The 23,685-nt window shown below is 37.5% G+C and overlaps 1 protein-coding gene across 1 annotated transcript in view; it reads left to right on the forward strand.

Moving 5' to 3' along the window:
* Positions 1 to 513: 513 nt before the first annotated feature.
* lamb1b (laminin, beta 1b) overlaps positions 514 to 23,685 on the forward strand; it is a 38,300-nt gene continuing 15,128 nt past the window's right edge. Inside the window, exons 1-23 of the mRNA XM_048154432.1 lie at positions 514 to 704; positions 1,889 to 2,061; positions 4,497 to 4,629; positions 9,625 to 9,698; positions 9,930 to 10,118; positions 10,240 to 10,303; positions 10,820 to 11,019; positions 11,089 to 11,209; positions 11,362 to 11,550; positions 12,117 to 12,293; positions 12,436 to 12,548; positions 12,623 to 12,702; positions 12,829 to 12,964; positions 17,549 to 17,707; positions 17,796 to 17,917; positions 18,000 to 18,120; positions 18,241 to 18,430; positions 18,723 to 18,866; positions 18,974 to 19,205; positions 21,181 to 21,344; positions 21,432 to 21,656; positions 21,908 to 22,122; positions 22,217 to 22,313. Coding sequence (XP_048010389.1) covers positions 671 to 704; positions 1,889 to 2,061; positions 4,497 to 4,629; positions 9,625 to 9,698; positions 9,930 to 10,118; positions 10,240 to 10,303; positions 10,820 to 11,019; positions 11,089 to 11,209; positions 11,362 to 11,550; positions 12,117 to 12,293; positions 12,436 to 12,548; positions 12,623 to 12,702; positions 12,829 to 12,964; positions 17,549 to 17,707; positions 17,796 to 17,917; positions 18,000 to 18,120; positions 18,241 to 18,430; positions 18,723 to 18,866; positions 18,974 to 19,205; positions 21,181 to 21,344; positions 21,432 to 21,656; positions 21,908 to 22,122; positions 22,217 to 22,313 — 3,352 coding nt within the window. The 5' untranslated portion in view covers positions 514 to 670. The remainder of the gene's footprint in view (positions 705 to 1,888; positions 2,062 to 4,496; positions 4,630 to 9,624; positions 9,699 to 9,929; positions 10,119 to 10,239; positions 10,304 to 10,819; positions 11,020 to 11,088; positions 11,210 to 11,361; positions 11,551 to 12,116; positions 12,294 to 12,435; positions 12,549 to 12,622; positions 12,703 to 12,828; positions 12,965 to 17,548; positions 17,708 to 17,795; positions 17,918 to 17,999; positions 18,121 to 18,240; positions 18,431 to 18,722; positions 18,867 to 18,973; positions 19,206 to 21,180; positions 21,345 to 21,431; positions 21,657 to 21,907; positions 22,123 to 22,216; positions 22,314 to 23,685) is intronic.

Below are 23,685 nucleotides of genomic sequence, written 5' to 3' on the forward strand. Positions count from 1 at the left end.
CTGGTGGGACTTGACAATCTAAAATGGTAACAAAAAATGTGGGGGAAAAAGGTTAGTACAAATATCTAAAAGCAGAACAACAAATTATATTTGTTATTGATATGTTTTTGGAATTTTATTTTTTTGGAATTTAATTTTTGTTTTTAAAGATTTGTACTTGCTTTTTAAAGTAAAACATAAAACTAGTTTTACTAACATTACCTGTAGTGACGTCGCCAAGAGGTGATTGTGATTTTGTTTTGTTTTTTGTAACCTATAAGGAGACTGATAATTAATTTTAATTTATTTTGTTTCACATTTTTCATACGGCAAATTGGATCAGAAAGTGTGTGGAAAGCATAGCCTAAAAGTTAAATTTTAAAAAAAATACGTGTTCTGTTTCATTACGCTGTTTTTTAAAAACAAGAACGCATCCTGTGAGTTGTTTGGAACCGCGCCTATGATACCCAAAAATGCTGTTCGCGCTCGCGCCTTAAGATTAACTTTTATTTAGACATACTGCCCCTAAATGCTATATTGGTAGGCAGCTCACACGGATTTGAGACACCGCCACATTGGTTTGGCGTAAATCAGCGTTGTTTAATCTCATGGGCGGGAGCTTCGCTTCTCCCACGCTCCACACACACAGTTATTCAGCTCTGGAAAACATTGCTAGAGAACAAGAGCAACAATGTGGACTTTCCAGACTACAGCTCTAACGATATGTAAGTTTTGTTTATCAGTATTCTTCTAAATAAATACAACTGCCATCGGTTTTCATTTGTTACAGCTCATGTTTGTCTTGGAGTTTATGATGTCCCAGATTTATTATTGTTTTTAACATTACCAGATGTTTTGGGGGTTTGGGTTCTGTAAGGTACCAGTACATGGAGTAACTAGAAAGTTGTTTGTGGTGCTTAAAATTCATAACAGGATTCAAAACAAATTCGAGTTCTAACCTGAAACTTTATTTTACTTATTTCTACTTTAAAACTTGGGAAAGAAAGGTGCAGTATGCAGTATTTGTGAAATGTGGTCCAAAATCAGCATCCAATATAAACTTATTTAGGTTTGGTGTTGCATAGTGTCAAGTTTGATGTCTTGAGTTCTTACAAGAATGTTTAGTTCTAATTTGAAACTTTGTTCTTCTTATTTCTACTTGTGCAAAATTTCATTTAGTCCATAATCAGCATCCATTATAAGTGTCAGGTTTAGTGTTTAAAGGTTTGTGTGCATCCCATCCGATTTCCTGCATGCCACATTTAACTCTCCATCAGGTCAATAAGCGTTCCCATGTGATATTCATTTCAGTAATTAGGAACAGACTCTACTGTAGCCAGAAGCCAAAATGATTAACCGTGTGCGTAGTTTACACGTTTCAGTGATGTAATAGTTTACAAATTATAATGAATTAGAAAGTATGAGTTACATAATTATCTTACTGTTGATCTTTATAAGGGAGGTTAGCTGGGGCTAGTTGTCACTAGGGTTGAATCACAGTGAGATTTTGAATCAAAATCCAAATATGCAAATACTTATTTTCTCTAGCAGTGGATTTGCTAGAGAAAATGGTTTTGCTATTGGGGCATGTTGTCACAGGCTAGTGCTTGATCAATCTATTAATCAATCAATCAATCAATCAAATCAAATCTATCTATGGCTAAACTTTAATGCAAGTGATTATGTAAACTGAAGAAAAAAAAAATATATATATATATATATACCCATAGAAATATTCACTGAAGTGATATGTGTGACAACTGGCCTCACTCACCCCTATGAATGAACTTTCATTGTACTTTTATTAACTTCTCTTCTTTCATTTAAGTTTAATTGCATTTGTAATGCCACTCACGTTCATAAGTATTTTAGCACAACGTGATGAATAAAATCATTATGATTCCCCTAGCCATTGCTTTGCATACCCTGGCACAATTACCTGATCACAATGACAAGTGTGCAGAGGGGAGCTGTTACCCCTCTACAGGTGATTTGCTGATAGGGAGAGCACATCGGCTTTCGGCCTCCTCCACCTGTGGAATGAATGGACCAAAGAATTTCTGCATCGTGAGCCATTTGCAGGTAATGCAACAAACCTACGTCATGTACTATCAAAGTCAAACATGCAAATATATCACATATCCCATGATATGTTAAATTGGTTTAAATACAAAATACTGATAAAAACAATATATATGTGAGAAATAATATAGAATAATGAGAAAAGCACAAAGTTAAAATGTTCAAACGCATTTCAGTTTTGGAGGGTAATTGATTCATTTTCATATAATTAATGTCACAATTCATCAATTATTAAAATAGGCTTATTTTTCTTTATGGACAATATAATTTAATGTGAAATCATGTGACATTTAAAGTTTTTGTTAGTAAGTAAAACATCCAAACATTGCAGTAATGACCATTTTGGGAAATCTGATTGTCATGAAATGAATCACAATAAATCAGTTTTTTATATATATTATATATATATATATATATATATATATATATATATATATATATATATATATATATATATATATATATATATATATATATATATATATATATATATATATATATATATAATATATAATAAATATATATATAATAATAATATATATATAATAAAAAAAAAAAAAAAAAAACACACACACTGCCCGGCCAAAAAAAAAAAAAAAAAGTCGCTGTTTGGATTTTAATAGCCAAATACTTAAGTGTCTATGAATGGATCATTATTACAGTGATTATTATGTTTCTTGCATGTTATATGTTTGGCAATGGTTCTTTTAACCCCCTGGAGTCTGAGGCTGATTTGGGGCCTGGAGCCCCTTAAAGATGGAGTGTGTAGCTTTTCATTTCTTAAATAACCATGTAGGAAGAGACATATTCCAGGATGACAATGTCAAGATTCACCAGGGTTAAAATTGTGAAAGAATGGTTCAGAGAACATGAAGAATCATTTTCACACATGAATTGACACCTGAGTCCAGACCTTAATTTCATCGAAAGTCTTTGGGATGTGCTGGAGTAGACTTTACAGAGTGCTCACTCTTGCATTGTCAATACAAGATCTTGACCAAAAATGGATGCACCTCTTGATGGAAATAACATCACAACATTTATTTCCGAGATGTGCATCATTTTTTGGTCAAGATCTTGTATTGATGATGCAAGAGGTGAGCACTCTGTAAAGTCTACTCCAGCACATCCCAAAAACTTACACTGAGGTTCAGGTCAGTGCCAATTCATGTGTGAAAATGATTCCTCATGCTCTCTGTTAAAATCCAACCAGCGACTTTTTTTTTGTCCGAGCAGTGTAATATATATTATATATATTTTAGTTTTTCAGTTATTAGCTCCATGTCTTGTACATGGCATATATATCCTAAAAACATCTGTGCGATTTGATCATAATCTTTCTGTATTTTGTTGGGTTGTAGCACAGCATTCGTTTTTTCTTCCCACACTTATATTCACTGTCTGATTAACAATTGGATCTCTGTGTGAAGAGTATGTGGTGGGAGGATGAAGGACCCTGTCAGATGTTCCAGATCCCCTTAGGCCACTGTTTTGCCCTTTACAGACTATCTGTGTGGCCCTCAGAATAAAAGTCTGACTGTAAATGCCAACAAGTGATGCGCTTGCAAACTGAACTGTGTGTAGATTGGATCTGGAACACAACAGTCCAACACATCTAGCACACGCAATTTTGGTTTTCAAGATTTGTAATTATGAGATACTATCAAACCTTAAAGGAATAGTTTACAGAAAAATGAAAATTCTACTCAAATTTATGATATTCTAAATTCTTTATGACTTTTTCTTCTGTGGAGCTGTTGCATTTAATGAAAATTATCCATTAAAGTATCATTAATTAGTCCATGCGCTATTTTTCTTTTGAAGTTATATAATATAGGTTTTTGTGATGAAAAGACCAAAATTTAAGTCAAAATCTTGCCCTCTGCCATTGATTTCAAATATCATTTATACGTAAGCATATTCAAACTTGCAAACGGACTTGAGATAACCAATGGCATTTGTCATAATTGTGAATAATATTTCAGAGCTTCAATGGGAGGGAATATCATCAGCATCAATATTACAGCAAAATCCAGATACAGTTAAATGACTTTAAAAGGCTATATATTATACAGCTAATTAAATAGCAAATATAGTCCTTTAGATGGTGTGTTTTGTCCGTTTTGGAGCTCTGCAGAACCAGTGCCTATTTACTTTCATTGTATGAAAAGAAACTTTCAGAATTTCTTGGTTGTTTATGTTATTTTGCTTGACCAAGTTAGTTAGATTTAGCTTGTGTGAGTGTTTCTGTGTATATAAGAGTTTATGCTGGTGAGTCATGTGCATTAGAGGGTGATAATAACAGGTGCACATCCAGAACATCTGGATTCCTGCTGTCCGCATGAATGTGTTTTTCATTCCGCTAACCCCCAAAAGACTCTATATGTCTCACATGCTCCACTAACATCTGCATCTCGATCTCTGTCCATTTTCAGGAAAACAAGTGTTTTAAATGCGATTCCCGAAGGCCTTACAATGAGTTAATTAGCCCCAACAGCCACGGCATTGAGAATGTGGTGACAACCTTCACTCCCAACCGCCTGAAAACCTGGTGGCAGTCTGAGAACGGTGAGTTCTCACACAACAATAAGAACAAACACAATCTCATCAATATTTCAGTTGTTTCTCCTAGACAGATTTTCTCAGTAATCCCATATGTCTCCTCTTTTAGACTTTCAGAAGTGATTTCAACAATGTTTCAAACTAGGCTCAGATTTACGAAGGTAGCTGCGTTCAATAGTTAGATCTCATGTGAACTCAAATATTTTTCAAATTCTTCCAAGGCCAAAATAACTGAGCTTTGATATTCACATTAGTATGGCTCTATATTCTGACTGAATGCCAGCAGTTGTCTCATTCGTGTGTATTTTTATCAGGAATTTTAGGAGGAAACACCTGAGATAAAGTTGATTCCTTAATGGATATACCCCAAAATGAAAAAGATATTCTATATCTACATATTTATATAGATATTTTGAGAAAGGTTTTTTGAACATATAGTCAGTCACCAAAATTTTCCTTTCCAACATTTTTCCAAAATGTTACCATGATGTTATCAAAATTCTTTGTGTTCCAAAGAAGAAAGAAATGCATAAAGATTTGGAATGACATGAGGGCGAGTAAATGATCATTAATTTTTGAATGAACCATCCCTTTACATGAAATATAAATGTGACTTCCAAGTCTCCTTAGCTATCAGTAGATCAGTAACATTTTAAGATTAATAATATACACATGTCACAATTCTCATATCATTAGTCCTGAAAGAACATACCGTTTCTCATAGCTGAAATTTGGATAGACAAATAGAGAAAGGGATGGAGAAAAAAAAAGGAAAAGAAATAGTTCAGCTCAGAAGAAGAGCTGACAGGAAATAGTGGGAATGAGAAAGTGAGAGCTGGGCGTGGGAAACAGCTGGCCTGCTTTCTCCCTAGCGACTGGTTTCAACAACAGTCACGATACTAGACTGAATCCACGGGTGTGGCACGGCATCACTAATTCAGGGAATTTATGAGGATGCTTTATTTGGCAGAGTGCTGCACTTTTGTCATGCCCTTGTTCCCTGTAAATGTAAAAAAGAAAATGTGAACATTTTCTATACTGTTTCAAGAATGTTCATTGTGATTTTAAACATAAAAGAACTGAGAATTCAGTTTTTGGTCAACAGTGGCAATAGTTTACTTATGGACCGCTTATAATGTTAGTCAAGCTTTCTTGCATTTGCAATTATTTAGTTTTTCATGACTTTTTCCAATATCGGACTAATATAATTAAAGGTGCCCTAGAATCAAAAATTGAATTTACCTTGGCATGGCTGAATAACAAGAGTTCAGTTTATGGAAATGACATACAGAGAGTCTCAAACACCATTGTTTCCTCCTTCTTGTGTAAATCTCATTTGTTTAAAAGACCTCAGAAGAACTGGCGAATCTCAACATAACACCGACTGTTATGTAACTATCAGGATCATCAATATGTATGCCCCCAATATTTGCATATGCCAGCTCATGTTCAAGGCATTAGACAAGCCAGTATTAACATCTGGATCCGTGCACAGCTGAATCATCAGACTAGGCAAGCAAGCAAGAACAATAGTGAAAAATGGCAGATGGAGTGATAATAACTGACATGATCCATGATTACATGATATTTTTAGTGATATTTGTAAATTGTCTTTATAAATGTTTCGTTACCATGTTGCTAATGTACTGTTAAATGTGGTTAAAGTTACCATCGTTTATTACTGTATTCACGGAGACAAGAGCCGCCGCTATTTTCATTTTTAAACACTTGCAATCTGTATAATGCATAAACAACTTCATTCTTTATAAATCTCTCCAACAGTGTGTAATGTTAGCTTTAGCCATGAAGCACAGCCTCAAACTCATTCAGAATCAAATGTAAACATCCAAATAAATACTATACTCACATGATCCGACGCATGCATGACGAACATCTTGTAAAGATCCATTTGAGGGTTATATTAGCTGTGTGAACTTTGTAAATGCACTGTATTATAGTCGAGAGTTCGGGGGGCAGGGAGCACGCGATTTAAAGGGGCCGCAGCCTGAATCGGTGCATAGTTAATGATGCCCCAAAATAGGCAGTTAATTTTTTTTTTTTTTAAATCTATGGGGTATTTTGAGCTGCAACTTCACAGACACATTCAGGGGACACCTTAGACTTATATTACATCTTGTAAAAACTGGTTCTAGGGCACCTTTAAACTGACTTTTTTGTTACTGTACCTTTAAGAATATAATATGCAGATTACCTCTTTGTATGTCGCTCTAAAGTGACATGGTAATGGGAACATTTCCAGATCTTCCCAGCTTTTGCATTCTCTTTTGCGTTCCCCAGAGACACTTTATGTTCGCTCGCAAAATGATTACTACCAAAATTCTTGCGTTCCCTGAGAAACTTTCCTTTCGCTTAAATTAAATGAGGTGTGAGGAAAAAGATATATTGTTTTTTGTAAGTGAAAGCCAAGTTTCTCAGGGGAACGCAGTACATTTTGCAAGAGAATTCAAAAGATTTTATAGCAAATGTAACAGCATTGAATAAAGCAATAAGCCCCAAGCCGTGGTTTACAGTCAGGGTCGTCCCAAGCATCCTTGGGCCCCCTCGGTCTGTTTGCGTTCACGTTTGCCGTTCATTCGCCGTGGGGCCTGGTGCAGTCGCACCGGTTGCACCGCCCTAAGGACGGCCCTGTTTACAGTAAATTTAGAACAGCTAGTGTCCGTGAGGCTATTACATGAGAAACGAATGTTGCGTCTGTTAAAAGTTTACTTAATATTACAGTATGAATTCGATCATGTTGTCATTGTCATGTGACCTACAGCCTCATTTGGGTTGCCAGTGTCTAATGGATTCACACCTTAGAATCTCGGCAGAAGTAAGGTCAAGAAGTAATAGGTCCGGTTCGGTTTCACCTGCTGTTTTATAAATACTACAAATTCTGACATACTACTAATTTCATGTAACGTTTTGCACCTACTATATACTAGGGAAACAAACCTATCTGGGTGTAGGAATGGTCTTTTTGAACTCAAGGAAGTTGACTTCTGAAACTTACAGTATGTTTACATACATGACTGTGAACTCTTTTGTTTCAAAAGATCAAGGAGATTTCATTTGTTCTTGTAACAACCCACCTTCTTTGATATTTTGAGTGGGGAAACTATTCATGCCAGATTCCTTGGAGTGAACAAATATTCAAAGTGTTCACCCAAAAAATGAAATTTCTGTCATCAATTACTTACCCTCATGTCGTTTCACACCCGTTTGTTCATCTTTGGAACACAAAGATATTTTTGATGAAATCCGAGAGGTTTTTTTTTTTATCTCTCATACAAAGCAATGTAATCAAAGTCCAGAAAAGTAGTAAAAACAAAATAGTCAATGTGACTGCAGTGGTTCAACCTTAATGTTATGAAGTGACAATAATACTTTTTGTGCGCAAAAACAAAACAAAAATGACGACTTTATTCAACAATATTTTCTCTCCCCTGTCTTACGTCCAGCGCTTCAAGGTTGTATGTCAGAACGCCGGCTCATTATTGGCCGGCTCCTGCATCAGCATCACAGCATGCATCATGCTGCTCACGTGTTACAGCATCGGCCAATACTCAATAGTCGGTGTTCTGAGAAGATATTGTATTATCAAAAGTATTAAAAAGTATTATCATCGCTTCATAACATTAAAGGGTTAGTTCACACAAAAATTAAAATTCTGTCTTTAATTCATCGTTCATCTTCGGAACACAAATTAAATTTTTTTGATAAAATCCGATGGCTCAGTGAGGCCTGCATTGAGAGCAAGTTAACTTAGACTTTCAAACGCCCAGAAAGGTACTAAAAATATATTTAAATCAGTTCATGTGACTACAGTGGTTCATACGGAAGAGGATTAGGGCCAAGCAATAATAAAAAAATAAAAGTCATTAAATTACGAGAAAAAAGTCGTTAAATTACGAGAACAAATTCGTTAAATTATGAGAAAAATGTCGTTAAATTGAGAAAAAAAGTCAAGATAAAATGTTGAGAATAAACTCATTAAATTACGAGAAAAAAGTCGTTAAATTATGAGAACAAATTCGTAATTTAACGAATTTGTTCTCGTAATTTAACGACTTTTTTCTCGTAATTTAATGAGTTTATTCTCAACATTTATCTCAACTTTTTTCTCGAAATTTTATGAGTTTTTTCTCGAAATTTAACAACTTTAATCTCGAGATGGTTTTATTTTTTTATTATTGCTTGGCCCTAATCCTCTTCCGTAGGTTCAACCGTAATGTTATGAAGCAACAAGAATACTTTTTGTGCGCCAAAACACCACAATAACGACTTTGTTTAACAATATCTAGCACTCGTCGCTTAACTAAACACTGCTTCCTGAAGCTTCGAAGCTTTACGAATCTTTTGTTTCCAATCAGTGGTTAAGAGCACTGCCAAAGTCACGTGAACCATTGAAATTTCGAAACCCTTATGATGCAATGAAGCCTTGTTTACTGAAATCATGTGACTTTGGCAGTTTGAGATCGTTTGATACAAGCTCCGAACCACTGATTTGAAACAAAAGATTCGTAAAGCTTTGGATCTTATCAGATTTGATCAAAAATATCTTAATTGGTGAGTATTTAATGACAGAATTTTCATTTTTGGGTGAACTAACCCTTTAAGGTTGCACCACTGTAGTCATGTTGACTTTTAACTAAGTTTTTACTACTTTTCTGGACCTTGAATGATGGTAATTACGTTGCTTTCTATGAGAGCTAAAAAAAAAAAAACCTCTCAGATTTCATCCAAAATATCTTAATTTGTGTACCGAAGATGAACAAAGGTCTTACGGGTTTGGAGCAACATAAAGGTGAGTAATTAATGACAGAATTTTTATTTTTGGGGCGAACCAACCCTTTAACATATTACTATGCTTTTCTAAAACTGTATAAAAATAAGTACTTTTGTTGGACTTGATAGCCTCATGGTCACCGCTCCAGCATATAGCACGGTTGCACATCATTAATTTCTTTTCTCACTCATTTATTCATTCCCCTCCATCAGGAGTTGAAAATGTAACTATTCAGCTGGATTTGGAGGCAGAATTCCACTTCACACACCTCATCATGACCTTTAAGGTGAGACACTCTCTCACACACATAAACACACGGAGCTAGAACACAGTCTTGTGGAATGTAGAACATATGTGCAGATATGTTTGAAGTGCTTTTCTTCAAGTCCAGAGGTGCATTTCTCAAAAGAATCATAAGACTGTAGAAACCTTTGGTAACAGTGATGTCTTCTTTTGGAAAAATTGCGCTTTTTTTTTTTTTTTTCAGTAAATTTAAACTTTTTGCTGTTTTCCACAGACCTTTCGGCCCGCAGCCATGCTGATTGACCGTTCTGCAGATTTTGGGCGGAGCTGGCAGGTGTACCGTTACTACGCTTTCAACTGCACTGAATCCTTTCCGCACATCCCTCTCGGGCCAATCAAAAAAGTTGATGATGTCATTTGTGACAGCCGCTATTCTGGCATTGAGCCATCAACTGAGGGCGAGGTGTGTGATATACATGCATATAGACAAATATACAAAAAAGTGCTTATACATACTATTTACACAGTATCTAGATACTTGTAAATAAATTCCTAAATCACTGTTCTTGTGTACTTGTGAACAGGTCATTTTCAGGGTACTTGATCCTGCATTTAAGATTCCTGACCCTTACAACCCACATACTCAGAGTAAGTAATTAGCACATCACCACAGCAACTCTCTTGACCAATAGAATGCTTTGTGGTGATTTTTGTGCCTGAGAGTTTCACTGAAATTCAACCTTTCACACAATTATTTTTTCCCCACAAATTTGCCCAGTTTTTCATGGTGCTTTGCTTTCTGGAAATAACCAGTACACTATGAATTTTGCTGTAACAGAGTTGAAATATTGAGCTTGTAAAGGCTAATGTAAGTGTAAACGTAATGAAATACTGGGAAAATTTTATTTTTGTGATTGGGGGTTAGGTGCCTTGTTCAAGGGCACCTAAATCATTTCTTGCCAGTATTGAGAATTGAACCCACAACCTTCAGGTTACCATTCTGACTCTCTAACCATTAAGCAACTAAAATCTACAATTAAACATACAACTAAACCTACAATAATAACCACTTGTGTAAAAAAAGTTGTGAAGTGAATTAGAAAAAAAGTATGTGTACATTGTCTGACTACTGATATTTCATTGTGTGTCTGTTTGTGCATACAGACCTACTGAAGATCACAAATCTTCGTGTACGTATGGAAAAGTTGCACACTCTAGGTGACAGTCTGTCTGATGACCGAGAGGAGGTGAAAGAAAAATACTATTACGCTCTCTATGACATGGTCGTCCGTGGCAACTGTTTCTGCTATGGCCACGCCTCCATGTGTGCACCAGTCGGCACTGAGGCAGGGGTTGAGGGCATGGTAAGTAAACGCAACAACAACAATCACAAACCAATCACTCGTGCTGCTCACCTGTGTGTATTTGCGCAGGTTCACGGTCATTGCGTGTGTAATCACCACACTACTGGACTCAACTGTGAGGAATGTGAGGACTTTTACCAAGATCTGCCCTGGAGACCAGCAGTGGGCCGAGAGACAAACGCATGCAAGAGTATGACAAACAATCATAAAAAATAAATTTGATATATTATATTATATTATATTATATTATATTATATTATATTATATTATATCTTAGTCAGATGCCATATTGAATATTATTCACTAATCTGGTGTTTTTTTCTTTTTCTGTCATTCTCTCAGGATGTGAGTGTAATCATCACTCAAGTTCCTGTCACTTTGACATGGCGGTGTATCTGTCATCAGGAAACCGGAGTGGAGGAGTATGTGATGACTGTCAGCACAACACACAGGGCCAATGGTGTGAGAACTGCAAACCCTTCTACTACAAGCACTCTCACAGAGACATCAGAGACCCCAGGATCTGTGAGCGTAAGTGTGTTTAAAGGGTTAGTTCACCCAAAAATGAAAAAAAAAAAAAAAAAAAAAAAAAAACAACATTACTCACCCTCATGTCGTTCCAAACCAGTAAGACTTTTGTACATCTTTGAAACACAGATATTTTTAATGAAATCTGAATGATGTCCATCCCTCCATAGACAGCTACGCATCTACCACTTTGACGCTTCAAAAAGTTCATAAAGAAATCGTAAAACTAATCCATATGAATTGAGCGGTTTGCTTTGCTGTCTATGGAGAGACATAAAGCACTCAAATTTCATTTAAATAATACCTTCATTTGTGTTCTGAAAATGAGTGAAAGTCTTACAGGTTTGGAATGACATGAAGGTGAGTAATTAATGACAGAATTTTCACTTTTGGGTGAACTAAAATTTTAAAGCTCTCAAAATGGATACATTTTGTTCTTATGCAGAAAGGAAGCTGTAAAGTGTTATTAAATGCATTACTTGAAGGGATGTTATGTGATGAATGCAGTTTAATAACTTAATTAAAATTCAGCTAATTATTAATTAAATTGTGTATGTATTTATGTTTAGCCTGTGACTGTGACCCACGTGGTTCTCTGAACGGAGGCTTATGTGACAGCGCTACGGATGTTTTAAGAGATATGATTGCTGGCCAATGTCGCTGCAAAGCTAATGTGGAGGGACAACGTTGTGACCACTGTAAAAAGGGACACTATGGCCTCAGCGACGACCCATTAGGCTGTCGGCGTGAGTAAATACACACATATACGCAAACAAACAGCTTGTTTCATGTTCTTTCAAGGCTTTGACCTCTGAAAGACTTCCTGTTTTCTGTAGTCAGTGTGTATGATCATATTTGTCTTTCTTTTGTGTGTGTTTGTGGTCCCAGCATGCAGCTGTAATCCTCAAGGCACACTCCAAACAGGAAGTCCTTGTGATATTCAAACAGGAAGCTGTTACTGTAAACGTCTTGTGACTGGACGAAATTGCGACCAGTGTGTGGTAAGAGAGCATTATGAGTATGTGTGTTTTGGGTTTGTGTTTTTGTGCTTGTGTATAACAGTTTCTTCTTTCAGCCTCAGCACTGGGGTCTCAGTAATGATATGGATGGCTGTAGACCATGTGACTGTGACGTCGGTGGGGCTTTGAATAATAGGTAAGTTACCCAAATCAGATTTGTTAAAAAAAAAAAAAAAGAAAGAAAAAAAGTATTATTATTATTATAAATGTATTTATCCTGGCCAACATAAATATTCTTCCATAAACTTTGTTTGCTCTGTAGTTGTTCTCAGGTGACAGGGCAGTGTGCTTGTAAGGAGCATATGTTTGGTAGGCGTTGTGACCAAGTGCATTCTGGGTACTACTTCGCAACACTGGATAACTACATTTATGAAGCTGAAGATGCTTCCTTTGGACCGGTAAATGTCACTCAGGAACACTTGTCCTCATTTATGAAACACAGGCAGAAAAATGGTAACACTTTACAAAAGTGTTAATGCATTAACTAACAATGAGCAATACATGTGTTATAGTATTTCTTTATCTGTTAATATTAGTTCATGAAAATACAAATGTTTATTGTTAGTTCATGTTAGCTCAGGACACGTCCATTAAATAATATTAGATACAACTTTTGATTTAAATAATGTGTTAGTAAATGCTGACTAATTAGCATTAACTAAGATTAATAAATGCTTTAGAAGTATTTTTCATTGTTAGTTCATGTTAACAAATGTAGTTAACAAATGAAACCTTATTGTAAAGCACATGTAACATGCATGAATTAACCCCATAGCAGATCTACACAGGTGGAGCTGGGGAAGGAGGAGGGTTATGAGCAGCAAGTTCATTGGCCGCTGATGCAACAGCAACCAATCAGCTGTGTTGTGTAGATAATGAAGTGATCTCTACCAAATTAGTTCATCAGCCTGCATCGTCAGTGTTTCTTGCCAGAAGTAGGTAGTTCTTTCAAGACAACTCTCAGGATATTGGTATGGTAATTGAAATTGCCTGGTAACTGATATGACAATGTTAATGTATTTGGTCTTGGCAGACTAGATCTGCTATGCTGCTGCTGCAGAACAAGTACCAAGACTTGCTACTGCCAATACATTCACAGACATTGCTGTGAGCATGTAAGACATGCTGCTGCTGCACATGAAACATACATGAATTAACCCCCCAACAAAGCAGGAAACAGAGAAAAGGGCAGAGCATTCTTCAACACAAACATCTAACAGATCATTACAGGTGTAAAGGCAAATCCAATTAAGCTGTGGTGCAATAGCGGAGGAAGACTATTGCTATACATTGTAAAGCACTTTTACACAGTTAAAGGTGGGGTATCATTTTTTTCAACAACACTGTTGGACATTGTTGATATTTGAAATCAACCCAAACAAACCCACCCCTCTCTTCATTGCTCCACCTGCGAGGTGAGTGCACTAACAATGACACTAAACACCGCATTCTCTAGCGGTCGTCATTGTGCAGTGGTTTACCTGCACAACTCTCACTATCTAGCCACTGTTAACACACGCAATACGAGAGTGGGTGTCTGTGTATCACAACTGACACGCAAAATGCTTAAAAAAAATAAACGCGCAGTTGATGAACATATGACAAGGAAGCACAAAAAATGAACGCACAGTACACAAGAGTAAATACAAACAAGAGTTTGTTGTTAATCACCAACAGTACAGCAGCTCCAGACAATCATGACACTCAAACCCAGTTTTACTCACATGAGAAGGAATCAAAGCAGTCTCCGCGTCTGTTTTCAGGCCTTCCCGCTTAGCTTGGCTACCTTGCTGACCGGCTTGGCACTAAGACTATGTGTGCCTTGGCTAACTTGCTGACTGGCTTAACACTAGTGATATAAGGCTATGTGTGCCTTGGCTTGTTGACCGTATTGGCACTTGTGATCTAAGACTATGTGGGCCTTGTCTACCTTGCCGACCGTCTTGGCACTAGTGGTCTAAGACTATGTATGCCTTAACTACCTTGCCGACCGTCTTGGCACTAGTGGTCTAAGACTATGTATGCCTTAACTACCTTGCCGACCAGCTTGGAACTAGTGGTCTAAGACTATGTATGCCTTAACTACCTTGCCGACCAGCTTGGCACTAGTGGTCTAAGACTATGTGGGCCTTGTCTACCTTGCCGACCGGCTTGGCACTAGTGGTCTAAGACTATGTGGGCCTTGTCTACCTTGCCGACCGGCTTGGCACTAGTGGTCTAAGACTATGTACGCCTAGACTACCTTGCCAACCGGCTTGGCACTAGTGATCTAAGACTATGTGGGCCTTGTCTACCTTGCCGACCGGCTTGGCACTAGTGGTCTAAGACTATGTACGCCTAGACTACCTTGCCAACCGGCTTGGCACTAGTGATCTAAGGGTGCGTTCACACTTGTCATGTTTGGTTCGATTAAAACGAACCCTGGTGCGATTGCTCGGTTAGTGCGGTTCATTTGAACATATGTGAACGCTGCCATCCGAACCCTGGTGCGCACCAAACAAACGAACTCTGGTGCGGTTCGAATGATATGTGAATGCAACACGGACCAAAGACATGTAAACGAACCAAAAACAGGAAGAAGAGACCCTAAAAAGGACAGAATCCTCACACATGTCGTTTTTTCTCGTCATAGTCGTGAGTTTGCCCATCACAGGCATCAGATGCGCGTCCACGCAGCAGATGATTTGTGTGTGTGACGAATGGATTCCCGCCACTGTTTTGACTACTTTACACATTTTATAAGCTCTTCACGAGGTCCCAGCTGGCAAAAATACCATCATATGCAGGCTACACACACACAGAGTGCATTTACCTCAGCACACAGCATTGTTTTGGATGTTTGGTAAGTTCCATCTCAAAATAAGCAATACGTCATAAAATCCGACCAATCACATTGTGAATGTATCCCTATGCCTTAAGGTTCGGTATCTTTTGGTTCGGTGATAAAATTGCCAATCTGAACGCTAACCGGACCAGGACTAAATGTTTTTTTCTTCTTCTTTGGTCCGGACCAAATGAACTAAACGAACCGAACTACAAGTGTGAACGCACTCTAAAACTATGTGGGCCTTGTCTACCTTGCCGACCGGCTTGGCACTAGTGGTCTAAGACTATGTATGCCTTGACTACCTTGCCAACCGGCTTGGCACTAGTGATCTAAGACTATGTGGGCCTTGTCTACCTTGCCGACCGGCTTGGCACTAGTGGTCTAAGACTATGTATGCCTTGACTACCTTGCCAACCGGCTTTGCACTAGTGATCTAAGACTATGTGGGCCTTGTCTACCTTGCCGACCGGCTTGGCACTAGTGGTCTAAGACTATGTACGCCTTGACTACCTTGCCAACCGGCTTGGCACTAGTGGTCTAAGACTATGTGTGTCTTGGCTACCTTGCCAACCGGCTTGGCACTAGTGGTCTAAGACTATGTACACCTTGACTACCTTGCCAACCGGCTTGGCACTAGTGATCTAAGGCTATGTGTGCCTTGGCTACTTTGCCGACCGGCTTGGCACTAGAAATGCATGCTGTGTGTTCTCATGAACAATAGATGTTGCAAGCTGAGAGAAGGGAAACCCAGCAACCACCTGAGCAAGTATGATCAAATAGTCAGTTGATAATGATAACATAACCCTTATGTTTTATTTGACAATTAAAAACCATTAGGAGCGATATAGAATGACTGAGCTGCATTGCATGTTAGCATAGCTAAGAAAACATAACCCTTGTATAACAATGTGTCATTTATGCAGCTAAACATGTAAACATGTATGTGAATGCTTATTTACATTACCTTCTCATCCATGCTTAGACAGCATACTCACAGAAATACAAACAATAAACCATTTGCTGCTACATAGACAAAACTGCATAACGATCCAGCTATACTTGGACTCAACCAGATTATAAACAATCTTGACTCTTAGTATTAACTGTATTGATGGTTCTTTAATGTGACTCAGACACACAAACATATTAATCAACCACACACATTTAGCATTGCTAATAAACATTGCTCTTGAAAATGAGGAGTCATTGAATAATACCGCTAAATATGGTGGATGCCGTATAAAATAGTGGTAAAAACAATAGACAGCTGCTGCATAAAACATGCAGTAAAACTGCTGCTTATATATGCTTCAGTGATACACTCATGCATCTGTTGACATGACGCTAGTTTAAAACTTGTAAAGATAGTTCCATTTAGGGATTGATAACCGAACCACACAAAAGCACGAATGTGGAATAAAAGATCATTTTTACTTATCTTAGATGTTGATTCAGCTGCCATCTGAAAGCACACTGTAGACTGCTAACAGCAAACAATGCCAAATATTTGAATGTTTGAGAAGCAAGCTCATTGGCCGCTGATGCAACAGCAACCAATCAGCTGTGCTGTGTAGATAATGATGTGATCGCTAGACCAATCAGCCTGCATTGTCAGAGTTTCCTGCCAAAACTAGGTAATTTTACACACATATTGAATGTGACAGTTCACATAAGATTGGTTTTACAAACTAATTGAATGTGACAATTTATGTGACAATAGTTTTACAAAAAAATTGTATGTGATAGTTTACTTTAGAATGTTTTTACGAACTGAATGCAACATTTTACAAGAATAGTCTTATAAAGAAATTAACTGCAAAAATTTTACTTAGAATAGTTTTTCAAACAAATTAAATTTTACTAAATAATTGAAATAATTTAAATAAAAACAGTTTATATTAATTAAAGGCAAAAATGTACCTACAAGAAGATTCTATGAACAAATTGAGGACAACTATTTGTTGTTTGCTTTTATGGAAAAAAATTAATTAGAAAATTAATGTAAAAATTGTTTTATGAAAGATATACACTGAAATTTGTTTTGCTCATGCTGCTGTTCTGATACCCAACAAGTGTTTGATTTATTCACGGTAACATGTAACAGAAGCAAATTTATTGGTGTGCGTAAATGCAAGTCTTTATTGATTGTATGCAGGCAGTAAAAGTGGTTCAAAGACCATTACCTCTGGATCGTAAACCCACCTGGACGGGTACAGGGTTTGTCAACGTACCAGAGGGTGAAACACTGAGATTCAACATTTACAATCTCCCACGATCTATGGAATACAACTTAATGATCCGCTATGAACCACTGGTAATAAACATGCATAAAGTATTCAATTTATAACTTACATACATGGTCACAAACAAGCAAGAACATATGTTTGATGCATTTATTGTAGTTGCCAGATGAATGGGAGCGGGTTGAAGTAAAGATAGAGCGGCCCAGAACCAGTTACACATCAGCACACTGCACTTCTACATACAATGATGAACAGTCAATCTCACTGCACCCTGGATCCAGGTAAGGTTGCATTAGCATGTGGGCAGTGTTTAGTTTTGTTTATTGTGTATTTTAAACCTGATTGTGTGTTTGTGTGTTTCAGATATGTAATTCTGCCTAATTCAGTGTGTTTAGAGAAGGGTCAGAACTACACAGTGAAAATTAGCTTCCCACAGTACTCATCATACAGCTATCACTCTTCTCCTCACACACTTATTGATTCAGTAAGGTTATTTAATTTTCACTTGGAAATTGCTGTTATATTTCAGAAATAATTACATAAACCACTGTTTGTTGCAATAATCATGGCTAATGACTTGAACCTTTACTTCTGACTTCTGTAGATAGTGCTTCTGCCAGAGGTGCAAGACCTGGAGCTATTTTCTGAGGGACCCCAGCAGCAAGAGAACTGGGAGATGTTCAAGAAATACAGATGTATGGAACGGAGCCAGAGTATTATTAAAATCCCCTTGACGGATATTTGCAGAGACTACATTTTCAGTGTGTCAGCACTACTACACAATGGAGCTCTGGGTAAGAAGAATAACAAATGTAGCAAAAATTATTAAAACTAAGCAAGAAATAGTCTAAATAGCCTGAGAAGGCATTGCTTGATAAGGCAGCGATTCTTTTGGACGCAGCCATTATATTGCTATTTAGTTTGGTGATGCTAGTGGTGCAGAAATTACACAGTGTAACTTTAAAAGTACATACTTTATCATCAAAAGCAAGTGCATACTTTTTGTCATAAGGTTGGCAATAAAGCATATTTTTGCTGCCTGTCTGAATAAAGGCCAATTTTCTCTTAATTATTTATCACTGGCAGAGTGTAGGTGTGACCCACGAGGTTCTCTGAGCACAGTATGTGACGTTATTGGTGGGCAGTGTCAGTGTCGACCCAATGTTTCGGGCAAGAACTGTGACACATGTTCCCCAGCCACATACCAGTTTGGCCCCTCGGGATGCAGACGTATGTGAACATTACACACATATATACAAGTCAACAACACAACACCAACATATCCATTAGCATAGAATAACATTAATGCTGTATCTTTCCGATCACTTTCTCATCAGCGTGTGACTGTAACCCGCTGGGCTCTCAGAACCTTTTCTGCCACCCCACCACGGGCCAGTGTTTATGTGTGCAAGGGGCATATGGACGCCAGTGTGGCAACTGTAAGCCCAACCATTGGGGCTTCCCTCAATGCAACCCCTGCTCCTGTAACGGGAACAGCGAACAGTGCCATCTGATTACGGGCGAGTGTCTGAACTGCAGGGGTCACACCACAGGCCGAAACTGTGAGAGGTAGGAGAGGATAACATATTGTTTAACATGTCTGATATATTATTTTACAGCATAATGCCATTTTGATGGCATAGGATTATTTATACTACACTTGTATATATCACACCATGTCTTTTTAAAACCACAGTAAAGACCCCGTTTTAACCCTTGATTATGAAAACCTGCTCCAGAGCAGAGTTAGCACCGGTTTTGGGGCTTTAACCCTGAGTTGCGGGGCCAAAGATACAGTATACAATGTAAAAAAAAAGAAAAAAAGTAAAAACTCCATTCATTTTCTCCATTCATTTTAAACGCTAAAACGATGGTATTTCAACTTATTTCTAAAATAATCGTTTCACATTGGAATTCCTGATAAAAACTACATTACCCATGATGCTGTACAAAAAATTATACCAATCAGAGAGTCAAAAAAGCAACACGTGCCAAAATAGCTCCTAAACTCCACTCTCTCCCATGAAACACTGTGAATTACGTAAATGAGTCGATCTATCTACACTCTCAAATACTTAAATGTTTGTATATATGCATATTTCGCTATAAACTTTTGGCCCAAACCCAGAGTACTCCCCCCATCCTTGACTGGTATAGGAACCAGAGTGAGGTGTTGGGGTGTTGGAGGGTTGCTGCAAAACTGTCATGGGACAGAGGAGAGGGACGGCTATATATATAGGTGTATATATATATACATATATATATATATATATATATATATATATAGGTGTGGTTGGATTATCTGAAGGTGCTCCTCACGAACTGTGTAAATAAACTTCATTAAGCATGCCTTTGTCTTTTTGTCTGATTTTTAAAAACTTTTTTGCTTCAAATCAAAGTTTGTAGTGTTTCGATCAACCTCGTAGCTAATTGGTTTGGATCATGCATGGCTTATAACTCTGTAACAAAGACATTTTCTCTTCCGGAAATGCTGAAAAAGGGGACGGGCACATATGCACTCTATAGTGGGTTGTTTTACAAGAGACAATCAATCATAAACTACCTCAGTGCTTAAATCATTAAATATTCACACACTTTGTGCAAAAACTTTTACGTTTAGTCTCCTTGTCAGAGGAAAATGGTGACAAAAAATCAAAAAGTGGTGGAATGATAAAGAGATACTATTTGTTGTTGTTGTATCAAAAAAATGTGGCAACATTTTCAAGACTGACAAGCAGTTATTAAAACAATTTGGATGTTCATTGTGTGCTGTTTATTTCAATCGCTGTAGAATTAACTAGAATCCCTAGGCCATGTAGTGCAGCCCGGCCTCTGGGCTCAGTGGGCTCCTTGGTGCTGCTCTGCCTCAGTGGGCCCCAAGGTGCAGCTCTGCCTCTGGGCTCAATGGGCTCCATCGTGCAGCTGCGATTCTGGGGTTCAGTGAGCTTTCTGAGAAGTCAGTTATTTAAAATGTATCCTCGTGGTGCATTTACAGTGCTAAGAAATATTTGTAAATGCTGTTGTACTTGATTTAATCTTATAGATAGACATAATTGTTTATATTGAAAGTTTATTGCAATTAAAAAATATTTCCATCATTAAATGTACACAAATCACTCTAAAATGTGGAAATATCCCTCTAGAAAACATTCCAGCACTGACTTGATGTTTAGTGTTTTGTGTGTGTGTGTGTGCATTTATATCAGGATGAATATTTTTTTGAATAATTAATTGAGTAATCCTTGTGTTCAGTTTATTAATTCACTGTTTAATAATTCATTTATTAATTATAATTGTTTTTGAAACCTTTAATTAAGTGGCTTTAGCCAGAAACACAGTATATTAAGTAACATTTAGTAGTGATTGTTGACTTTAATTACATTTATGCATTTGGCTGATATTTTATCCAAAATTATATTGCAGTTATATTTTAGTTTATGCATTCCTTGGGAATTGAATCTATGACATTGGGGTTGCTCTACTTTTTTTTTTTAACTAAACACTTAATAAAAACACTTGGGTTTCCTGCAACCCTCTGTTCCAGGTGTGAAAGTGGTTATCACCGTAACACATTGCTGGGCTTCAGAGAGCCGTGTCGCCCTTGTATGTGCCCTAATGGACCTGGAAGCGGAATGCAGTTTGCTGAGAGCTGTTACCAAAACCCCCTCTCTCTTCAAATGGTCTGTGTCTGCAACTCAGGCTACAAAGGTAAATGCATCAGTTGGAGAAATGAACAGAAAAGATTTTCTTAAATTTCTCACATAAAACACTTGTCACTCCTACTCCACCTTCTAGGACCTAAGTGTGAGGAATGTGCCTCTGGTTATTATGGTAACCCTCAGGTACCAGGGGGGCGATGCCAACCTTGTCAGTGTAACGGAAATATTAACATGCAGGACCCTGATTCATGCGACGCCCGCACCGGTGCCTGTCTCAATTGCCTGTTTCACACTGATGGCAATGCGTGCCAGTACTGTAGACGTGGTTATTATGGAGACGCCCGTACACAGAACTGCAGGAGTGAGTATGCAGTGTAAACAAGCGCATTACTGTGCTGCATTTGATTGGCTGCATGTGTGTGCATGCAGTGTGTGTTTGTGTTTAAAAATCCATCCATTCTTCCATTCTCTTTTTAGTATGTGGTATACTCTTGTTGTCCTTTCCTTCATGATGCCCTTTCTTCTGCAAAACACAAATGCAGATATTTTTGAAGAATGTTTTTGTTTTTGTTTTTTGAAATAACCATTTTTTTTGTATCATTTTGTCTTCAGGATGTATGTGCCATCTTGTGGGAAGTTCTAGGCACAGCTGTGTTGATGACCTGTGTGAGTGTGACAGGGATAGCGGGCAGTGCCCATGTCTGCCTGGTGTGGAGGGTCGGCACTGTGACCGCTGTGCCCCCAACACATGGAACCTCAACAGTGGCAAAGGATGTCAACCTTGCCAGTGCCACCCAGAACACTCGTACAGTTCCTCCTGCGACCTGGTATATACACAAACACCTACATTTATGTATCACAAGTTGACAGAATCAATCATAAGTAAACTGAATCACAAGTTGAATTATCCACTTGTCTCAGCTGTCAGGTCAGTGTTCCTGTAAGCCTGGTTTTGGAGGCAGGACGTGTGAGGAGTGCAGAGAACTGTTCTGGGGCAATCCTGAGGTCCAATGCCATGGTAAGTCTGCACTGCGTCATCGAAACTGGCCTGAGCTGTGGGTCATGTGAGTGGAGTCGATTACTGCTGCACTAATATTTGTGCAGTTCAGTTGAGTAGCACAATTTCACCCTCAGTTTCGTAGCGCACGTGTACTTCCTCAAAGGCAGAGTTTTCTACAACAAATTTTAATGCAAATTTTGGTACAGTGCATAAAAATGAATGGATAGAAACACCAAGATGAAATAAATATTCCAAAAAACAGACAAATAAAATTTTCTTTTTTAATTCTATTTTGATTGTTTCTCAGGAAATGTTTTCAAAAATTGTCATACAGTTTTCGAATCGAGGGATCAAATAGTAAATCAGGCACATGTTTTAGTATATTGAGGAAACTAAATAGTAAATCATGCACACATTTATTAAATTGAGGGAATGAATTAGTAATCGTTTGCATGTTTTAGTAAATCAAGGGAACTAAATAGTAATCGTGCACACATTTTAGTAAATCGAGGGAACGGAATAATAATCATGCGCACGTTTTAATAAATCAAGGGAACGAAGTAGTAAATCGTGCACTCGGTTTAGTAAATCGAGGGAATGAAATAGTAATCGTGTGCGCATTTTAGTAAATCGAGGGAAAGAAATAGTAAATCGTGTGCGCATTTTAGTAAATCGAGGGAATGAAATAGTAATTGTGCACATGATTTAGTAAATCGAGGGAATGAAATAGTAAATCGTGCACACATTTTAGTAAATCGGGAATGAAATAGTAATCGTGCACATTTTAGTAAATCGAGGGAATGAAATAGTAAATCGTGTGCACATTTTAGTAAATCGGGAACAAAATAGTAATCGTGCACATTTTAGTAAATCGAGGGAATGAAATAGTAAATTGTGTGCACATTTTAGTAAATCGAGGGAATGAAATAGTAAATTGTGTGCACATTTTAGTAAATTGACGGAATGAAATAGTAATCGTGCACACGGTTTAGTAAATCGAGGGAATGAAATAGTAATCTTGCATGATTTAGTAAATCGAGGGAATGAAATAGTAAATTGTGTGCACATTTTAGTAAATCGAGGGAATGAAATAGTAATCTTGCATGATTTAGTAAATCGAGGGAATGAAATAGTAAATTGTGCGCACATTTTAGTAAATCGAGGGAACGAAATAGTAAATCATGCGCACATTTTAGTAAATTGACGGAATGAAATAGTAATCGTGCGCACGGTTTAGTAAATCGAGGGAATGAAATAGTAATCTTGCATGATTTAGTAAATCGAGGGAATGAAATAGTAAATTGTGTGCACATTTTAGTAAATCGAGGGAATGAAATAGTAAATTGTGTGCACATTTTAGTAAATCGAGGGAATGAAATAGTAAATTGTG

Source organism: Megalobrama amblycephala, linkage group LG14 (assembly GCF_018812025.1).
Source record: "Megalobrama amblycephala isolate DHTTF-2021 linkage group LG14, ASM1881202v1, whole genome shotgun sequence".
In the NCBI taxonomy this organism is placed as follows: domain Eukaryota; kingdom Metazoa; phylum Chordata; class Actinopteri; order Cypriniformes; family Xenocyprididae; genus Megalobrama; species Megalobrama amblycephala.